Consider the following 20030-nt stretch of genomic DNA (forward strand, 5'->3'; position numbering starts at 1 on the left):
ACCTTTTAAAGCACTATTCACAATCAAATGTTTTTCATTTGACAATCCAAGTCTTTCAAGATTCTGTATTTTATTCTAGCAAATATGAAGTCAAGTTTTTCTATGCAGCCAGAGGTAGTGTATACAAGTACAGTGTTTTGCAGATGTCCCCATGAACATTGCCCTATAACAAAACTGGGACAGCAAAGTAAAAACTGTTTGCTTTGCTGTCATGCATTTTAAATGTGTGATGGAAATGAATGATGGGTACAATGTAATATCTTTTTGGATAATATTCCATCTAATATTATCTTTTTGGACAATTCCATGCATCATATTTGAACATAAATGCTGTGCTTAGGCCAGTGAATATACACAGCCATGCTTCACAGATGAGGATGTGTTTTTTTTCACCTACAATTTTGCAGAGGGCCTTGTATATCATTTTTGCTTTTATGTATGAACCAGACTTTAATTTTTCACTTTTTGCTTTTATTCCAGTATTAAAACACAGATAGAATATACACAATACCTAAGCTGTAAATAGAATTCAAGCAGAATAAACAGATTTTTTTATCCCCTCACTTTGAGCTGCTTTAGTTTTACATTTTTAATACTGGTATTTTAGGATGATGTTTAGTATATTTAGTTTTGGTTATGCAGAAGACAGTATTTACACATACTGTGTTTTGTAATTTTCCATCTAAAATTTGAAAGATTCCTGTCTGAGTGCACAACGTACTTAAACTTGAAAAATCTCTGCTGTGCATTATCATGCCCTTAACTAAATGAAGCTTGGTCAAATTCTTCATCCAGAACACTTTTATGCCAATTAGACTAAACTAAACTCTTAGTTATTAGAGTTGTAGCGCATGACTTTAGAAGTTGGATGATGACACCATGCTTATGTTGAAAGAAGGGAAGACAGGCCAAAAATCCTGTTAGACTCAGACAAGGGGAACAGTGGGCTGTGAGGTTAAAAACACTGTTATCAAACAAGAACTTGTGTCAGCCAGTCCTGTGGTCTGCAGGATGTCATGGAAGAGCTGCCGTGTATGAACCATAGATTTCTAAAGGGATAGGAAGCACAAAAAATGACGTTTCTCTGTACATACAGTACTGTGTACTGTTTGCATCAGTAGGACAGATCGGGGTGTGGCACCAGTCAAGTAATGTTTTAAAAATGACTGCATTGTCCAACTAGGGAAGTGTGAAAGAGGAAGGATCAGGCTTTGGAGCCAGTGGCTGTGTCATGGGCTAGGTGCTTTGATTGTAATTAAGTGAACAATGTGAACCTTGTTTTCCTGTGCTGCACAGATAGTGCCGCACTTCCTTTTGTGATCCAATTCTCCAGCGAAGGCACTGATGTCTGCCGGCATGACAATGCACCTTGTCATACAGTGGCACCTGTTAGGCAGTGGCTCATTGACAAGAGTTTCAAGAAAAAAAAATGGAAGAGCCATCCCAGAGCTCCATAAAAAGGAACTCTGGGGAGTCTGAAATGTTGCCTGAGGGCCAGAGCCATCACACTACAGTCCCTAGCTGAACTTGCAAATGCTCTGACAGAGGGTTGTGCCATATTCCATCAGATACATATCAAATTTAATGGCCAGTGTTAGTAGCAGGGCCTGAGTTGTGATGCTGCAAGAATCTATTAGAATGCAGAGCAACTGGAAACTCTGCCTCCATAAATATTAAAGCGACTTCTTCAATAGCCTGACTGGACTTGCTCCCCTTGTTAGTGCATTTATTACAAAACAACCTGTTATCGTTTTATTTCTAGGTCTGCACTAAATTTTACTTAATAATTAATTGAAAAGCTACAAGCTATTGGTTATTCTATGTTGATAAACTCTTGCATGGATATTTAGCAATTGCTTTTCTTTTTTATTGATTTAATTTTTAAGTTTGATGGATATATTTTAGCCATAGTCCATTATGGTCGGTATATTCTCAGTGCAGTTACTGGATACTTTTGTCCCTTTGCTGTAAATGTCTTACCTGCCTTGCATGTGTTAGTTAAATTATTTGGATTGATTTACCCACACAAGAAAGCAAAAATTGCAGAAGTATTATAGACAAATACTGTACCTCTTTGTGAACAAAGAGCTTTATTAATGTAAAAAAATGTACTGAATGTAAAAAACTTTTTTTTATTTTCCCTTATGCTTAGCAATGTTATTTCTGCTTCACAGAGAACTTCTAAATGGTAAATTTATTTTTTTTGTCAAATGAAATTGGAACATCTCTTAAAGGTTATTAAAGTTAACCTTAACATTTTGTTTTTTTAAATAAACACACAAGGAGTAATTCTCCTCAGACAAAAACAGACCTACTGTAAACAGTTATAGTGGGCATAGTGGGTCCTGCCCGTTCCCATCTTGTTGTGTAGGAACTGTGCCACCTAGTGGAACTTTGTTTTATGTAAAGCACTAAAGTCTGGTATTTTGTAATTCAGTTCATTTCAAGCTGGTGTGGTAATGGTTTATTATTAAGCTTTATTATACCTTGGGTGAAATTGGTTTTGCAGCAGAGACCAACACAACAGTACAACAAAAACAAAGATCACAAACAATTTACTTTCCTCTTTTAATTTCTTTTCTTTCTTGAAATGTACAGTATTTACTGATCTGATTTCTTACTGCTGTTATTATTTGGACTGACACAATAAAGATTATATATAAGTTTAGGTAATCAATGACATTAGCACAATAGTTGTGTAATCGTTTTTTTATATATAATATAGCAACACAGGAAAAATCAATCCAGACCGGCTTTTAATTTTCCATTTAAAATATATTTCTTCATTCTACAAACATAACAGTGGTATTTTAAAGTATTTTCAAACCATAGGTAATATTCGTTCTTCTTATAATTCAAGTTTGTTTGTGTCTTTAATTAAATAACCTGTGTATGCAGTAAGTACTTAATTCCCTTTCTCGTATGAGGCAAAATCGCTCATGGGTTAAATGTGAAAACAATGCCTGGTTTTTATTTAAAAAAAAGACTTACTCACCTTTTTAAGCAACATTTAATTTGTATCCATGTTTATGCTATAATTATGGTATAAATATAGTTTTAGCAAAGTAATCTCTGTATTATCTATTCTAAATTCAAACAATATTGCTGTTGAGTCCAGGGGGGAAGGAGTGGAGCTCACTTGAGTGGGAGAAGTTGTAGGATTAGACTTCTGTGGGCACCTTATGTTTCGCAGTGAGGCCTCTTTTTATTAAAAGGGAAAAATAAAACTATAATGTGTTCCCACGTTTATCCGTTTTTATGTTTTGTTTCATATTCAGTTGTACTTTTGACATTCCTATCAACATAATAGATGTAATGGCTTTATAAGGTGTTCCATTCCACTGGCTAGGGCCCAGCTGTATAAATATTACAAGCTGTTTGTACAGTTTCATATAATGCAGTGATTTATGCTTGTGTTTAAGATTTTAATGATGAATGCTCTTACTACATATTTGTGTGATGCAGCTTTAGAAAAAACAGCTGTTCTTTAATGAAAGATTAGTTCTAGGAATTACTGGTGCTGTTGCCTAGCAACCACGAGGCTTCCATTAATTGGCAACTGGAAACTTATTAAGCTGCCCAAATTCTTTAGGGAGATGTAGCAGGAAGTCTTACTTTTAGAAGAATTTGGGTTACCTGTCAAAATGGGATAGAAAATATTAATTATATTGAACAGAAGTGAAGCTGTTATTAATTTAACACATACAGTAAGTGTTCAGGTTAAGTATTAGAAATAAATTATTGTTTTGTTTCTCATTTTCATTGTGTGGTTGAAAACATCATTTGATTTCATGTCTATTGTCTCCTTCCTGCAGGTTATATTATATATTTGGTTGGCCACGACTTTTATTTTTTCTGAATTGTTACACTTCTTTAGTAAGGAATACCATTTTATTGTTTCTGTATGATCAATTTCTTGTTTTCAAATCAGATTCTTTAACTTTTAACCTACCTGATTTTTAATAGGCTTGCCGATATGGACATGTTCAGCATCTGGAACATCTGCTCTTCTATGGGGCCGATATGAGTGCCCAGAATGCTTCAGGGAACACTGCGCTGCACATCTGTGCTCTGTATAACCAGGTGAGTGCTGGAGTTTGTCACCTGAGTCACAGGTTTATCTGCTGGGCTCTTTTTGTTAAGCAGTACTGGGATCCACTTCGGTGGCAAATTTTAATTTCCCTTTTGCACTTAATCAAAACAAATTTCCCCTGGAGTGTAATCTGTTAAGAAATAAAGGTGGTGTTTGAAAATGGACATTCTTGTGTCATTTCTCAACATTTTTTGTGTGTTTTCTGGTGGATTTTAGGATTTTTTTTTGGCATTGTTATGGATCCTTAGAATGATTTTTTCTGTAATGCTGGCATTGTAAAGGCTGTTTGCTTTTTCTTTGCACGTTCTTGGTTTCATGTGTGGGCTGTAGATTCCACTGCACCTGTGGGTGGTTGCATTTAATTAGGTAGTGTCAGATTATGCATATATAGAGAAATATATTCTTTCAGTACATCCCCATTTACTGTACATAAAAGTCTGGTTTATTAATGAATTAACACACTGTTAAAGTGCACACATTACAGTATGTGTAATTCTTATTAAACCTTGTTTTACATTTAGTCATTTATTATGTTCTTAGATGTACAGTATCAGTAGTAGAGGGCTGCTAAAAAGTGGAAAACCCTTAAGAGTCCTGTAATCTTAATTTCTCTGTAAGGATACCATCGATTGCTCTGGGATAAGTGATGGAATCTGTAATCACTTTCTGCTGAACTCCATGGTATCATACTGCACGTCTGAATAACGGAAAATTATTCACTTTACTGAGACTTACTTTAGAGTTAACACAGTTTCACCTACTTAAGCAAACAATGGTACACTAAGAAATATGTATAAGAAATATATATTCATAAGAAATATATGAATATCTGAAGGACCTTTACACTGTTTTTTATAGCATTCTTTTGATAAACATTATTAGCCTACATATGTATGCATATTATTATTATTATTATTATTATTATTATTATTATTATTATTATTATTATTATTATTATTATACTGGTGGCTATCATCTGCAAAATAGGCACATACAGTATCTCATTAGCTTAAAAGCACAACCAGTCATCCCACAGGGATCCTATTTGAGAAGATTCTGGAAAATGAAGGATTATAAACATTTAATATATTTTCTGCTGAAACCTGTTACCTTTTGTTTTGCAAAGCTTAGTGTTTTCCATACTCTGCGTCCTAATTGTTAATATTGTATTTAGGATGTACTGTCAAAACATTGAGTGTTATGTTTCTTGGCTCCATTATATAGCATAGTAAATCACGTGATATATTTCAGAGATTTCTTTTAGCTTGCTTAATAAAGCTCCTGACAAGTGCTCTTTTTTCACCATTGTTAATATATCTATACTCAGAATAAATTAATGACAAAACCTTTTATTGATCGGTTTTCCATTAAATCCTTTTAAACATTCAATTTTTTAGCTATTATTCTTAACTTAGTTAATGAGTGTTAGGAAATACAGTAGATGCTACAATTAAAGTTGAAGACCGTGTTGATTTCATAATTAACAGAGGCAGTTACAGTTATTTTGAATAACGATTATGGCTTTTATTTAATCTTACTGTACTTTAAACTCTTGTTAGCTACAAAACTGACATGTTCTAACTGCCATATTACAGTCATTTCAAACTATTGTTAATGTTCTGGAAAAGTTTCATGTTTTATTTTTCAATGAACTTCTGTGAAATTATTGTAACATTTGTGAACAGTGAAACTGGAAACAAAAAGGGGAAAAAAGATGGATTCCTACAACATAGCATATGTTGTCTCAGACAGCAAAATATTACGCTTTTGACTTTTTATCTCATTTTAAGTAAATAAAAGTACCATGGTCCCCCTCTTAGAATCTTGTGTAACTTACAGCTATTTTATCTTTAACCTATAAGAAAGTAAAAAAGGCAAAATAAATGTCACCCTCAACACATTATTGCAGGATAATTCTGGTATTTGTCTCCTAATTGCCTGGCAAGGATCCAGCAATATATATTTTTTTAAAGTAACAACATAAGATACAGTAGTAAAGCTAATTAAGGACAAGATTCACTTGGCAGGTTTATACAGTATGTGAGAGAATGTAAACAAAGCAAAATGAAATGATTTTTAAATGTACACTGAATAGACCTATAGACAATTTTAAAAGTATGTTTGTATTACCATAGTGTATGTAACACACTAGCCCTGAGGAAAGTGAGGCAGAGGTCAGCGGTGTCATTAGAAATCATTACATACAGCATGGCATCTGTAGCTCATTAGGCTTCTTTACTTGTGCATGTGTTGGTTCATTAGTGTGGTGAGTAAAGCAGTCAGATTGTCTCTCTTTTCTGAGGTTTTAATGCCATTTTTTCTAGAGCGTCTTAAGATTATGTTCACTGGAACTCAATCAACCTGACGTAAAGATGTCCAATCACGGGTAGCAATCATTTGTTGGCTGTAAAGAACATAACTGAATGAATTACATTTGACAGAATGTTCAGTGAATACTTTGCATGGCCTGTTTGAATAGAATACAGTAAAGTTTTCAATGTGGAGACAAAGACTTCTTAAGACCCCTTGTTTGTTTAGATTTAACTGCTTCTCAGTCTGAGCTGAATAAAATCCATTCTGACTGCTACTGTACTGAACTGTATGTGCACATAAAGTAATGAAGACGACAGCACAGAGAAATTGTGGAAGAAAAAAACGGGCCAGGTGCTGGGGTTGAATCAGACAAAAGTGACGTTTTACTGTTTGTTAAATGAATACTGGTTGGCATGGTGGCACAGTGGTGTACACAGAGCTGGGACCCTGGGTTCAATTCCTGTGGTGCTCTGTGTGTGTGGAGTTTGCATGCTCTCCCTTGGTTTGCACGGGTTTCCTCCCACGGTCCAAAGACATACAGTACTGGTAGGTTAATTGTCTTCTGGAAGAAATTAGCCCTGGTGTGAGTGTGTGTGTTCAATCCAAGGTGAACCCTGCCTTGCCCCCATTGCTTGCTGGGATAGACTCCAGGTCCCCTGCGACCCTGTTATGGATATTGAGGTACATACTCTATACATACTAGCTTTGTTGTCAAACACTATTACTCATTTGATCACTCAGAAACACTTGAGGAAAAACAAAACAAGATAAAATGTTAAAATTTAAGCAATTACATGCCAGCACCCTTTAGGGGTGAAATTTAGGTGTCTTTCTTTAGAGCGATAATTTGAGAATAAATTTCTTTTTGTGTGGTGCATTAAATCAACAAAATGAGAAACTGGCTATGGAGGGGAGTTCAGTATTTGCAGTAGAACTACCAGCCTGATGTGCTTATGAGTGTGTGTGAAGCTTTCGTGGGTGGGCTGATGAATCCAGAAATCAGAACTGGGATTGTGCTGCTAACATTACAGATCTACCTTCAGCTGCTGTTAAGATCTAGCAATTAGTCGTGGTTCTCTTTCAGTAAGTTCATTTCTATTCATGGTAGAAAGATGCATTGTGGCTAAGGAGGTTAAAAGGAGCACTCTTCGGTAAGGAAAAGAGGGGGGTATGGTTTGGGGGTGGGCAGACAAAAGCAGCCCAAGATAACATTAGTTAACAAGCCTTAAGTATTGTTTTTGTTTTACAGGATAATTGTGCAAGAGTTCTTCTTGTCCGTGGAGCCAACAAGGAGATCAAGAACTACAACAGTCAAACCCCATTCCAGGTACAGTTCTTTCTGGTTTGAATCTGAGGAATTTTGAGTCAGAATGCAATTCGAATTTGTAATTAATTTAGCAGAGTGCCATTTTTGCAGTAATTGTGCCTGAGGGGATAAATGCTCACAGGCTGAAGATTGTTCATTGGTTGAAGATATGTAGTACTTTTAATGAGGCAATACATAGCAGTTTCATACCTTGTCATTTTTCTGTTCATGACGGTAAGACGGAAATCCCTGTTCTGAATGGATTTTTTTCAGTAAAACTTTGAAAGATAATATAGAGGAAATCTTCTGTAGCCATGTCGAATTGTGCTTTTTATTAAAATATTATGATCAATGATGAGTTCCTATGTACTGATTTATTGCAATAAATCCTTTTAAGAGCTCTGACAGTAGTGAGAGTGAGTCACTTACAGTTGTTTAGATTTATATTCAACATATGTAAGCGAGCTGTTATCATTGTATTGATCACCATATGCAAAATGTTTAAAAGCTTGCTGATTATTCAAATAGTGTGTAATGCCATAATATACCACTTTTAACTAGAATGGATCTACAGAGAATGAGTCAGAGATATTAATCACAGATAAAGGTTATTGTGCCTTTTATATAAGGGAGTCCTTAATATTCGTTAGGAGTACAGTACTTCTGTGTTAAACCCAGCTTTGTTTTGACTGTTATTTACTGTAGATACACTGAGTTACAGAATATCAAGTTGTCTGATTTGGAGTCTTTAAAAATGTGTATACTGTTAATTACAAAGCCATTTGGAACATTTTGAAAGAAAATCAGTCCTGGAATTAATAATCTACTTCATATGTAACTTTTTCCATTAACATATAATATGCTGCCTTTGGTATTTTAAGTTGTCCCTATTACTGAAAGGGATAGTAGGTTATTTTTTTCTTCCTTTTATTTTTTAGTCTCTACTTTTCTGCTTTCTCACACAAGAAAAATTCCTTGAATAAATATTGGAGTACTTATATAATACATAAGACAAAATCTTCCACCTTACGGTTACCGCAAGCTGCCATTAATGCACAACTGATTTATACTGTCCAAGCCATTTTATCCAGGCGCATCGGGCAATTTGATTTAATAAGGTATACAGGAGGAATTAATCTCTTTTATTAGAGTCAGATCTGTGGAAGTTCAATAGGCAACGTAATATGTTGACCTGAGAAACACACTAATAAAATTCAAAATGTTAAACAGCCTGATTTAAGCAGGTGGCCTGAACAGAAGCCAAACACCTTTAAATACCACTTATGAAGCTATTTATGTATGTGGGAAATGTTAAAGGTGGAACAACATGTATTTGCACACTGACATTATCTAAAATCTGAGCAGTCTTTAAATTGGCTTTGCATGAATTTAAAGAAAAACTCATTTTGCCTTATTTGTATTTTTTAAACATTTGTTTATCAAAACACTGTCACTCTCCTAAGCATGGTTTTGTTTTACTTGCCAGTCCTGTGTTATTTGCTACAGTCAGGTTGTTAGTCTGGGGCTTATGGTCTTGTGCCATGCTTTTTTCAACAGTGATGAACCTTCTCTGGGCAGAAACTAGCCTTCTTATTATTGATCAAAGGTCTTTTTTAGATCAACGATCCCCCAGGGCAAAACTGATGTCCATATGCTAGATTGTGACGTCTTAAACTCTCCCCTTTAAAACACTGCAGCAACTTAAGCGGTTTTCAAACCGTGTGAAGGCGTTACAGCCCTGGGCTCTTCTTCACACAAGCTCCAAGCTCCTGTGCAAATCAGTCCATCACTGCTCTTTGTTCCAGAAAGAAGCTCCTCTTCATTCTCTAGCCTAAAACGAAGGTTTTAGCACAGCCAGTTTAACCGTTTTACTTGCTGGTTGGTGTTTGTATTCCCCTAAGCTAATACTTACAAGACAGGGTGAAATCACACACTTCAACTTCATGCTTCATCCAACTGGTTAACATCTAGTGTAGTCAAATGGGAAGCCAGCCTCAGTACTCACTACACATCTGTTGTATATAAACATCTTTGCCTTTCTCTTTTGTGTACTTATATTTATTGTGTTGTAAAAAAACATTGCTTACTGCTATTTTTCATTTACACACTTCATTTTGTGAGCCACAAATGAGCATCTGGTCATCACTGTCAATTTGCTATTCATTTCTTCTTTAGTCTAACATGTAGGAGGTATGGTTATGTAATGTATATTTGAGGATTACATCCAGTTTACTGATGCATTTTCTGAAGGTTTTCATTATTTATCATGTGATACTGAAAAATAAAGGTGGTGCTGTCTCACTTCACTAATTAAAAGCTCTCTTGTGTTGAAGAAACACGCGCAAAAAAGCATAACCATGTTTTCTATAAAATCCCTCAAGTTGAAATGTGAAATATCTCTTTTCATACTGTAAGTGTCTCTCTGAGTGAGGTTCAGAAAATCTTGAGTTGACAGTGCAAACTTGAGACACTTCTGCTCATTTTGGTCATGATAAGTCAGTTTTCAGTACAAAATACATTTGCTCACCCTTAAACATTCAATTCACTTGTGAATTCCAATGCAAAGTGGCTAAACGCCTGAACTCTTTAGCTCAGATTGGAGTCAAAGTGAAAGATACACTTCAAGTGCTAGATATATTTAATTTCCCTTCTGCTTCTGCATTGCCCAGTTGCTAATGCCCTGATATTTCTTTATTTGCATCTGAAACATGCCTACTCTGAGCCTTCATCAGAAATAACACCACTTCAGGTCTCTCTAAAAATTAAAAAAATAAGTTTTATTGTACAGGGAAATAAGATCTACTGAAACATACAGTTTATCTCATTTACAACAGGTTTCTAGGAGGCAGTGGCCACCCACACGTAACTCCAGTGTGTCATTTCACACTTTCCCGTAAGATAAGACAACATTACACCTTGCACATAAATTCACTTATCTCCTCTTTTAGAATGTCGTTCTTATGGGTATTAATTATTAAAGCTTTGAAAAGATATAATGTACTTGAGCCAGTACTGTTTCATACTTTTCTTTTCAAAAATAATTACTTTTGGTTTGGAATCCTGGGTTATATTCCTTATCCCTTCACTCTCTTGTTCTCTATGACTGTTGAGTATAATGATTTAAGCAAAACGTTCTGTCCTTTGAGGGGTTTATCAAAGGAAACCCTAAAAGTAGTGCCAACAGTAGGAATACAGAACTCTGTTAAGTGTTTAATGAATCTACTTAAATGATAGGAACTCCCACATTAAAAATTGGAAATATCATTAATATGATGTGCACAGTACATATCAAACAAGTTATTCCTTAAAAATGTTCTTTGTTACCAGCTCCTGTATATACTATTATTTAAGAATCTTCAGATTTTCTTATTGATAATACAGTGGATTTACTGTATATCTTTGTTTTGGGATGTGGACATCATATTGCCTGGGATCCAATTTTGTACAGTATATATTCTCTGTATTTTGTATAGCATGATTAAAAAATCGAGTTATGACCTGAAGTACATTATTTTCAAATATGGGACTAAAATAGGTGGAAGGGTTAAGATCCAGGTTCATTTGCCAAGTCTTGATTTTAATAATGAAGTGATGGATGGTTAGCACAGATTTTCAGTTATTTCTGAGGGTAGTGTTTTATTGTCTAGAATTTTAACAACTGGGAAATCTAGCAGTTTATATAAGAACAGCAAACAGTATCACTCAGTCTGTCAAATCCCATCCTGTTGCACATAATCAATTGATCCAAAGACTTCATGTAGCCGGTTCTTTCTAGAGCTTAGTGACTCATCAGTTACAAAATGACCTTGTATCTTGTTCCCAACACCCACCACATTTTTTTTTATAAAATATTTTTCCGTAATATTGTTGAGCTCAATAGCTTTTCTCCAGCTCTGGCCTCTACACCATATCTAAAATAATGATTTGGGTAGTCCATTCAGGATCTTTAAGATTGTACTGAAAGCCCTAATGTCTTCACCATTAATTCATTCAATTAATATTACAACATAAATCACTTGTTCTCTTGAATCCGAAAAGTCGTTGTGTTCGTTTTTGGGTGGACTTATCAGTGCTGACCTATACATTAAAAACATGTAAAAGCATTTTGTAAAAGCTCTAGACAAAACTACACCCGTACGTGTATTTATAGACAAATCTACTGTATGTATCCATGAGATGGCATTTAAACATCAAACGAGCATCAAACAAGAAATCATAATTTATTAAAGAGAACCTCATTCCTCTTGTGCAATATATTAAAAATGATGAATTATTAAAGCATTTCTTTTCAATCTCTTTCTACTGTACTTTCATCTTTAAATATGAATAGTCAATAATATCTAAATACTTTTTTATCTACTTAACCCTACTGTATGCATGGCAGTTTTATGTACTGTAATTTATTTGTCAAGAGTCAATGCTTAGGATTTCTTTATCACAGGCGGATGTTTTTCTTTACAGGAGTTTGTCTTAATTTGGAACCTTTGTTTATATACTTACAGATATTAACAACACAACCAAGTAGTACTGAAAACCATCCCACATAACGTTTACATCTCATTGTCCTTAACTTATCATAAAGGTTTGTGTAGACTAATAGTTCACTAATAGCTCAGTGAATTAAAATAAATCAATGCCTGTATGTATTGTTTGCCATGCAGTAGTTTGTCGAGGCACACTTTGAATAAAAGGATTTAGTTTAATAGACTGTTCACAGAGTGAGGAAACAGAGTTTATCAGTGAGTCATTATTTATAGTTGTGAAAATTATTGGATCTAAAACTTTTCTAATGGACTTACATCTAAATATTGCATTTGAAATAAAGGCAGCATTTTAAAATAGTGGTGTGACTGAGAACATCACAGTGCTGTCTTTGGACAGATGACTGTTGACAGTAATCTAGTGTCTTCCTGCTGAATATTTACAGTATGTATAGGGTGGAAGCTACACTTTCTACACAGATCAGCAACTTGAATTGAACAGTGAACTTAATTCCACTCCAGCTATGACAGACAGACAAGCATTTTCAAAAAGGTTAGAGATCACTGTGTACTTTGTCAGTGTTTCAGAGTGCAAAAGAAACAATATAATAATTCACTCTGAAAAAAAGAAGGGACAGATTGAAATGGGAAATGTTTCAACTGTAGAAACTCCTTCAGGTCTGAGGAGCAGAGAGAGCAGAGATATGAAGGAAAGAGATGGGACAGGGAAAATAAAAGAGCAAGAAAAGGTGAGATGGCAGTGAAAAGGGGGACTATGAGGAAGCAAATTCTGGAACAAAGTGTTAAAGGAAACAATCTGTGAATGGAAGCACTAAATACAGTATACTGTAGAAGACCCACTTCATCCACCACTGAAGTACAGAAGAGAAGGATTCCCTCTACACAACAGATTGAATTAAGGGGAGAACTTTACAGAGGGCTGACTATGCTAGACCAATTAAAACAACAAACATAATAACAACTGCAATAATAATAAAACTTCAATACACCGATTCTTCAAATACATTTAACATGTAAGTTACCTTGTAAGCAGGTTTATGTATTGCTGCGAGCCGTTGACTAGCAACCACAATAAACCACAAACGGCTGTTTCGGTTAATTAGGGTTTTTTCAGTATTGCGGCAGTAGTGTTCTGTGGAACCATTGCCCCTAGCTACAAAGCCTGTTGTTCAATTGTTGGGATTATTTGTGAACATTTAACAGCTTTCTAATGTGGTAGGAATGACATCTTTTCCACAAAATAATAATTCCCCTTGAACCCTGTATTCAGTGTAATGAAAGTGAGTTTGCATTTCATTAGACTTTTAATCAGACTTAATCCTGTTGACCCTCCCCCAATATACTACTGTATAAACTGTACATTTACAAACAAGGGATCCTGACATTTTTTATATATTACACCATAGACATGTAATTGGAAAGTAACTCTCTTTGTCTTTCCTGTAATTTTGGAAAGGTGTTTGACTGTGTTTGTTTTATACTGTACGTCTCATGGGCTAAGATATTTTTCAGGAGCTCAGGCTTTGGAGAAAATAGATGTACAGTAAGGCTTTTTCTGAACATTTCTGCATTAGAAATGAAAACTTGTAACCAGTTACTTTAGACCATTAGTCTCCCAAATTAATAACTAGAAATTAGAGTTCAATACATTATCCTTTTTACCTCTAATTTTGTGGCTACTTTTAGGACAAGACAGGCATATGAAATTGATATGCCACCCCTAAAGAGTTGTATTGATCTTGAAACTAATATTTTTAATATACAAATGTAATGTGAAGTACAGTCTTTGGAGATATTTTTATACTTCTGCTGTAGTGAACACCATACATAGCCTAGAATTTTGCTTTAGAAATGGCAGCTCCTAAACATGAAAGAGGATATATGTTTGTGGAAATAAAGCAATAATTGTTTAAGCATGTACTTTTTAAAATAAAATGCACTTATTTCTCTATGAGGGACCTTCTGTCTTAATTAAGAATCTCTCTTTTTTGAGAAATTGCTGCAGGCTTAACCCTCCCCCTCAACCACAAACAAAAAGGAGTTTCTATGGCAACCCTAGGCAGCTTAAAGATAACACTAATTCCAAGATATCTTTTTGCTAAGAGTGGTACCCAAGAGGTTAATACTTAGGTATTTCCTGACACCTTAATAATATGATATCTTAGATTGTATAAGAGTCAACTAAAATATATCAGTTTGGGCACATTTCTTGTTATATTTCTGTTATTACACAGTTTAAGGTACTGTACATTATCAAATGATGTACATTGTGCATTTGAATTGTGAAGGTTGATGAAGTACAGTATAACCATCATAATGTTGAGCATTGAGTTAAAAGCATATGTTTCTTCAATCTACTGAATATGTTAAGCATACAAAATACTATATAGTTTGGTGTTGTTTCATAGAATATCTGCTGTAAATATGTAGCAGCTGAGTGCACATGCTGTGTTTTATAATCTCATTGGTACTGTCCAGGACCTCATTACAGTATATGAGAAAAAAAATCATGAATACATCTCACTTTTTTTAGAAAGTATGGATAACTGTAGGGGAAATATTAGTCTGTTGAGTGCACAAGAAGGATCCTTGCAAAAAGCAGTAGAGGAAAATGAGCCACCCATTGTAAAGCAATTAATATATCATTTACAGTGTGATCTGAGTTTTGCTCTGCTTGAATGGATAGAGCTTCTAATTAGTGCATCGACTGCGCTGCCAGGAAAGACACACAGTTTTGTCTGACTACTTAACACAGTTTGAAAGGCAGGTAATTTATTACTATGTATTCCAGTAACAGTGCAAATTCACACACTCAGTAAGATGAAAAGGTTTAATTTTACTAGTATGGCACTATTTTTTTTTCTTTTTTAGCTCAGCCTCCACCCACCCTTTAAGGGACTCTTTATCTCTTTTTTTCTTTAAAATGCTCTCTTTTTTCTCTCTCTCTGTAAAGACTACATAAACAATAATCAAAGATGCAATAGTTGGCCATAAGAACAAGTTTGAACCTAGGAAATGTTGTAGAGCCAAGCTGCTCAGCTTGCATGAGATTTACTTTGATATGTATGTTTTGAAACCTACCTTCTGTCTAGAGCAGTACGTTATGGGGGCTTTAACAGTGAACAGTCATCTGTTATTTCTGCATTGATACTGTAGTGGTAGTGGGTTGTCCATTCCTCCAGGATACTTGTGAATGTAACAGGGCACTTGTTCCTAAGGAAATACGATCTTTATCGCCCCCTAGTGAATACAATGTTAATCACAGTTTTATAACAAGAAAATCAGAGTTCATGCATCAAGTCAGCATACACAACTTAAATGAACCTATGCTCTACTGACTTTGTCTCTCGGTAATTATATAAAAAAATAAATTTATTTTGTCAGTACTAGGTAGCTTTTGCTATTGACATTAATTATTAATTGTCTCAGCTTAAAAGAATATATGTCTCTTGTTAATTAGGCATATCTTTACATTGTTAATTTCAAAGGTTCATTGTTTGTTTGAGTTGCTATGATCCTTATGGAGAATGGATGGATGGATTAACATACCCTTTTCACTGAACATAAAGCTAAAATGCAATTTACAACAATTTACATTGTTAATTTCAAAGGTTCATTGTTTGTTTGAGTTGCTATGATCCTTATGGAGAATGTTAATCAGACATACACATAAAATTAAATCTAAAATTATGCTTATAATGCCATCATATCATGTACGAAATAGCAATTACTTAATCAAGGTTTTTGATAAAAGAGGGGTATGTGAATAAAGATTGTGTATGCTATGCTTTACTGTTTTCTTTGTAGTTTTTTTTCAGATGTATTCTTTAAGTATTATTAAAAATATATATTAATATTAAAATAAAGAACCATTCTGATCTGCACATAGAAATGTTATAGGAGAGATCTGTTTTAGATGAAGGCTCTGCTCAAATTCTTAGAGTAAGTTTTGAGAAATTATCTGTGAAGGTATTTGTCCTTGAGTACTTAACATGCACTTCACAAGTCACAGCAGAAATGTTTGCACAGGAAAGTGAATGCTTTATGTCAAGAAAAAAGTTAACAGCTAGGAAATACGTACGTGCTATATGATCATTAAGCTCATTTATTAAGCTCATTTATTGTTATTATTTAGGGGCATTAAGATTTTCAGAATGATTCATCATTTAACTTTATTATTTCTTATTTAGTCTGACTAAGGTAGAACATAATTTAACCACTTCGTTGTGATGTAAGAGCAAAGCATACACTGTATGTGTTTGGACTGTTATCACTGAGACTATTTCTATAATGTTCTTCTATGAACTAAAGAATTGTTCAAGAGGTCATTTCACAACAGCGTTATTCCTGTAGAGATCATTTTCTCCCAACAATGAGTGGAAAAAATGATGTGACGTCTCTGATGTCACAAGGCTGCTGTCTGCCAATGGCTGTAGGTTTTGGGTCTCTGTATGGCTGCAGGCTATGGTGATGTAATTGTATAGAACAAATGAGACTTGTGAGTGAGCTTGAGGCTGCAGCTGGTTCAATCTTAGGTTGAAGCTACTGTGCTTGGATGGGCTTCAGAACATTATATGATATCATACACAAACTGACTGGTGAAATTTGAAAAAATCACAAATATTGAAATCCATTTTTAGCTAACATAAAAAGCTACAAATGAGAGGAAGCCATTTGGTTTATCTTGCTGGTTTGGTTAGTAGTTAATTGATGTGAGGATCTCATCCAGCGTTTTCTTGAAAGAAGCCAGGGTATCAACTTCAGCAACATGGCTGGGAAGCTTGTTCCAGACCCTTACAACCGTATATACTTAAAGATGTTCATCCCATTCCCTGTTCTAAAATCACTTCCTTGTAGTTGTCACTTGTGCCCTCTGGCTTGTGTTTCATTATTGATTTTAAAGATATCCATCTAGTACTGTAGCTCCATCCCTTCATAACATTTACAATTTAGTGTTTAGGTCAATAAAGCACCATTAAACCTTTGTAGTAGTCAACTCAAGTAGGCCTAAATGAAAAGTACCCGTTGCGTAAATAGTAGTTTGGTCATAAGCAGCATTACTCTCTTGGTGCTGTGACAAAGTGGGTTGTATATGTTCTTTAGGATTTTTTCAAACGTATTTCAAAGCTTTTATATTTAAAACTAAATAATATTAGGAGGGTGTTTATAGTTCTCGTATTTTACTTGATATTTTTCCTGTTGTTTTTATGTCTCTCTCACAGCAGTCATTAAGTTAGAAACAAAAAAAAGTGTGCAGAAAAGCTCTTACTCTGTAGTTACTTTTGTTTTTGTATCACAAAGTTCTGTTTCTTATATATTAGTTTATTAAAGAAATGTTTTGTAAAATAAAGTTGTATTTACAACTTTTAATTTTTCTTTCATAGGTGGCCATCATAGCAGGGAATTTTGAACTGGCTGAGTTAGTCAAGAATCACAAAGATACTGATATAGGTAAGTGATTGAGGTTCCAAAATATTGTTTTCCCTTCCAAACGGTGTTATGTACACTTAGTGTTTTGAACACTTGAGCAAGTTAAAGGTTTTGGAAATTCAATTGGAACTACTTGCTGTTCATACTTGCAAATTACATGTGTGACATGATTTATGGCATTCAGAAACAAAAGTATTTAATGTCCAGTTTTATAGAATTTATATTAGCTGCAATACAAAGTTTTGCACCTGTGAGAAAACACATCCAGTATAACTAACAATTATTCAATATGTGTTTTCTACATTTATTTTGTCTGTCAGTGTCTTCTAAGCTTCCATTATGATCATTGCTTACACCAATAATGGAAGCACATTTTTTTACATCACTCATATTGTGAAAGGGGTTGGCAAGAAATAACATTTTCTTTCCAGCTGCTTCCAGATGTCTATATGTGATACAATGTATTGTTGTATTATTTATTGTCTGTCACATAGCACACCTTTGTATTTTCATCTTCATAGGCTTATCCTTTTGATTGTGGAAAGTAATTTGGCAAAGTAATGGAATGCTTAAAAATGATGCCCAACACTTTATGCTGTACAGTATGTTATCTTTGACTATCCATGATCATGTCTGTTGAACTTGTGTTTTAACTTTTCTGGGGTGTTCCCCAGAAACCAACTGATGACCAATTGATTGTTTGGAATTGTGTGGAATTCATTTAATTGATCAGTACTATATTTAGAGCCAACACTTCTCATTGGGAATTTAGTTTTTCTGTTTTCACTGGCATAAACAGTGACTGACAGCATGAACAGAAAGACTAGAAGACACAGAAAGGCATTTATCAGTTTGTCTGCAGTGCACTCGAGCATCATTCAGGTGACATTGAGAGTTCAGCACAAATTCGAAACCTTTGACGGTTATGATCAGCCACAGAGTTGTCTTCTTAAAATCAAGTAAATTTAAAATGAGTTTACAAACATTTCAGTTTCGTTCAATCCAAAATTATTTTTAATAAATTTATTCTATTTAAAAAGGTTCACAAGAGGATTAGTGGGGACTGACAAATAAAAAAAAAATGTAATCCTCGATTGTTTCCCAGCACTCCACAGCTGTCTGTCAGTAAATGAATAGTGCTGCAGGATTAGGAAACATCTGCTGACCAACGGTTATTATGGAGTCTTTAGGATGAATGTCCTAAACGCTGTGGTAACAATGACAATTTGGAATTTCCAGGCCCTTGAGTATATTATTAATAAAAGTTGTACATACATTGCAAGATGATGGCTATGGAGATGTCACCTTCGGATCACCTACATTTTTCCTGCAATATATCTTGTTTGTGATGGGATACATTTTCAAGTGGATTAGCTGTCATGGGTTGTGCCAGCTCAACACTAGAACAAGGTTTGTTGTTGTAACTCTTCAGCAGTTCTATATTTAATATGTGTTTTCTGCTAAGGTAACATCAGGCAAATGTGAAGATGTATTTTGGACTGGAATCTGTGTTCACTGTTGCTAGGTACATAGTTAAATGATATTTCTCTTACCGGAACTGTGCATCATGTAATCTGAAATTACTGTAAGAGCATTTGCTAAGGGCGTTAACAGTCAATTACAGTACAGTAGATCATAATCTGTCATCAAAACAGTCTTCCTCTGGGAAAGTCATACGACTATTTTAATGTGTTTTGAGGTAAAAGTGGCACTTTATGAGTTATCTTGTATACAGCATACCGTAGTGCACAAACTGTGCATTTCAAAGACTCACTGTTTTCTAAATTACCTCTGACAGGGCTCAAAAGTGGTTGGTTTAATTTCTTGTGTACAGTACAGTGAACAATATTTGGAAAGATTTAAACAAAAACAATAATGGACAAATTCAAAGTATATCTTTTCATTATAGCATTATTCTTAATTAAATCTCAGACAGGATATATTCTATTTTAAATAAAAATATTTTCAAATTTCCTGTTTAGTTAAAATGGCATAAGTAAAACAGAGTTACTTCAGAATTTATATGCATTATTCATATTTTGTAAGATTGTATGATTTATTAAATTTTCCTAGAAGAATATTATGTCATGCGTTTTTTTTCATCCTATAGAGTGTTAAAACTCATCCCATTTGCATTTGATGTTTGCAGCATTTAGTGTTGCTGACCTACTTAGATAATTATACATCCTTTAAGAAATGAGACTGAATAGCAGTGTAAAACACAGTGGATCCCAGCTGTTTAAGATCTCCACAGAATCCTGTTTCAGCAAACAATGAAGTACTGTACCATTCACTTCTGAATTTCTGAATTTAGTGCATTTTTAAATTACATTTTTATAGAACTATGCCCTATTTTAATTGATTAAAACCTACCCTAAGTTAAATT

General features: G+C 34.4%; 1 protein-coding gene across 5 annotated transcripts in view; it reads left to right on the forward strand.

Annotated features, from left to right (window-relative positions):
• The window catches only part of shank2b (SH3 and multiple ankyrin repeat domains 2b), a 185853-nt gene that overhangs the window by 60597 nt on the left and 105226 nt on the right, over positions 1-20030 (forward strand). For all 5 annotated transcript variants that reach the window (XM_088611003.1, XM_088611004.1, XM_088611005.1 and 2 more), the window contains exons 8-10: positions 3967-4083; positions 7656-7733; positions 17599-17665. In XM_088611003.1, the coding sequence (XP_088467129.1) occupies positions 3967-4083; positions 7656-7733; positions 17599-17665 (262 nt within the window). The remainder of the gene's footprint in view (positions 1-3966; positions 4084-7655; positions 7734-17598; positions 17666-20030) is intronic.

Source organism: Lepisosteus platostomus, chromosome 18, assembly GCF_059453375.1.
Source record: "Lepisosteus platostomus isolate fLepPlt1 chromosome 18, fLepPlt1.hap1, whole genome shotgun sequence".
In the NCBI taxonomy this organism is placed as follows: Eukaryota; Metazoa; Chordata; class Actinopteri; order Semionotiformes; family Lepisosteidae; genus Lepisosteus; species Lepisosteus platostomus.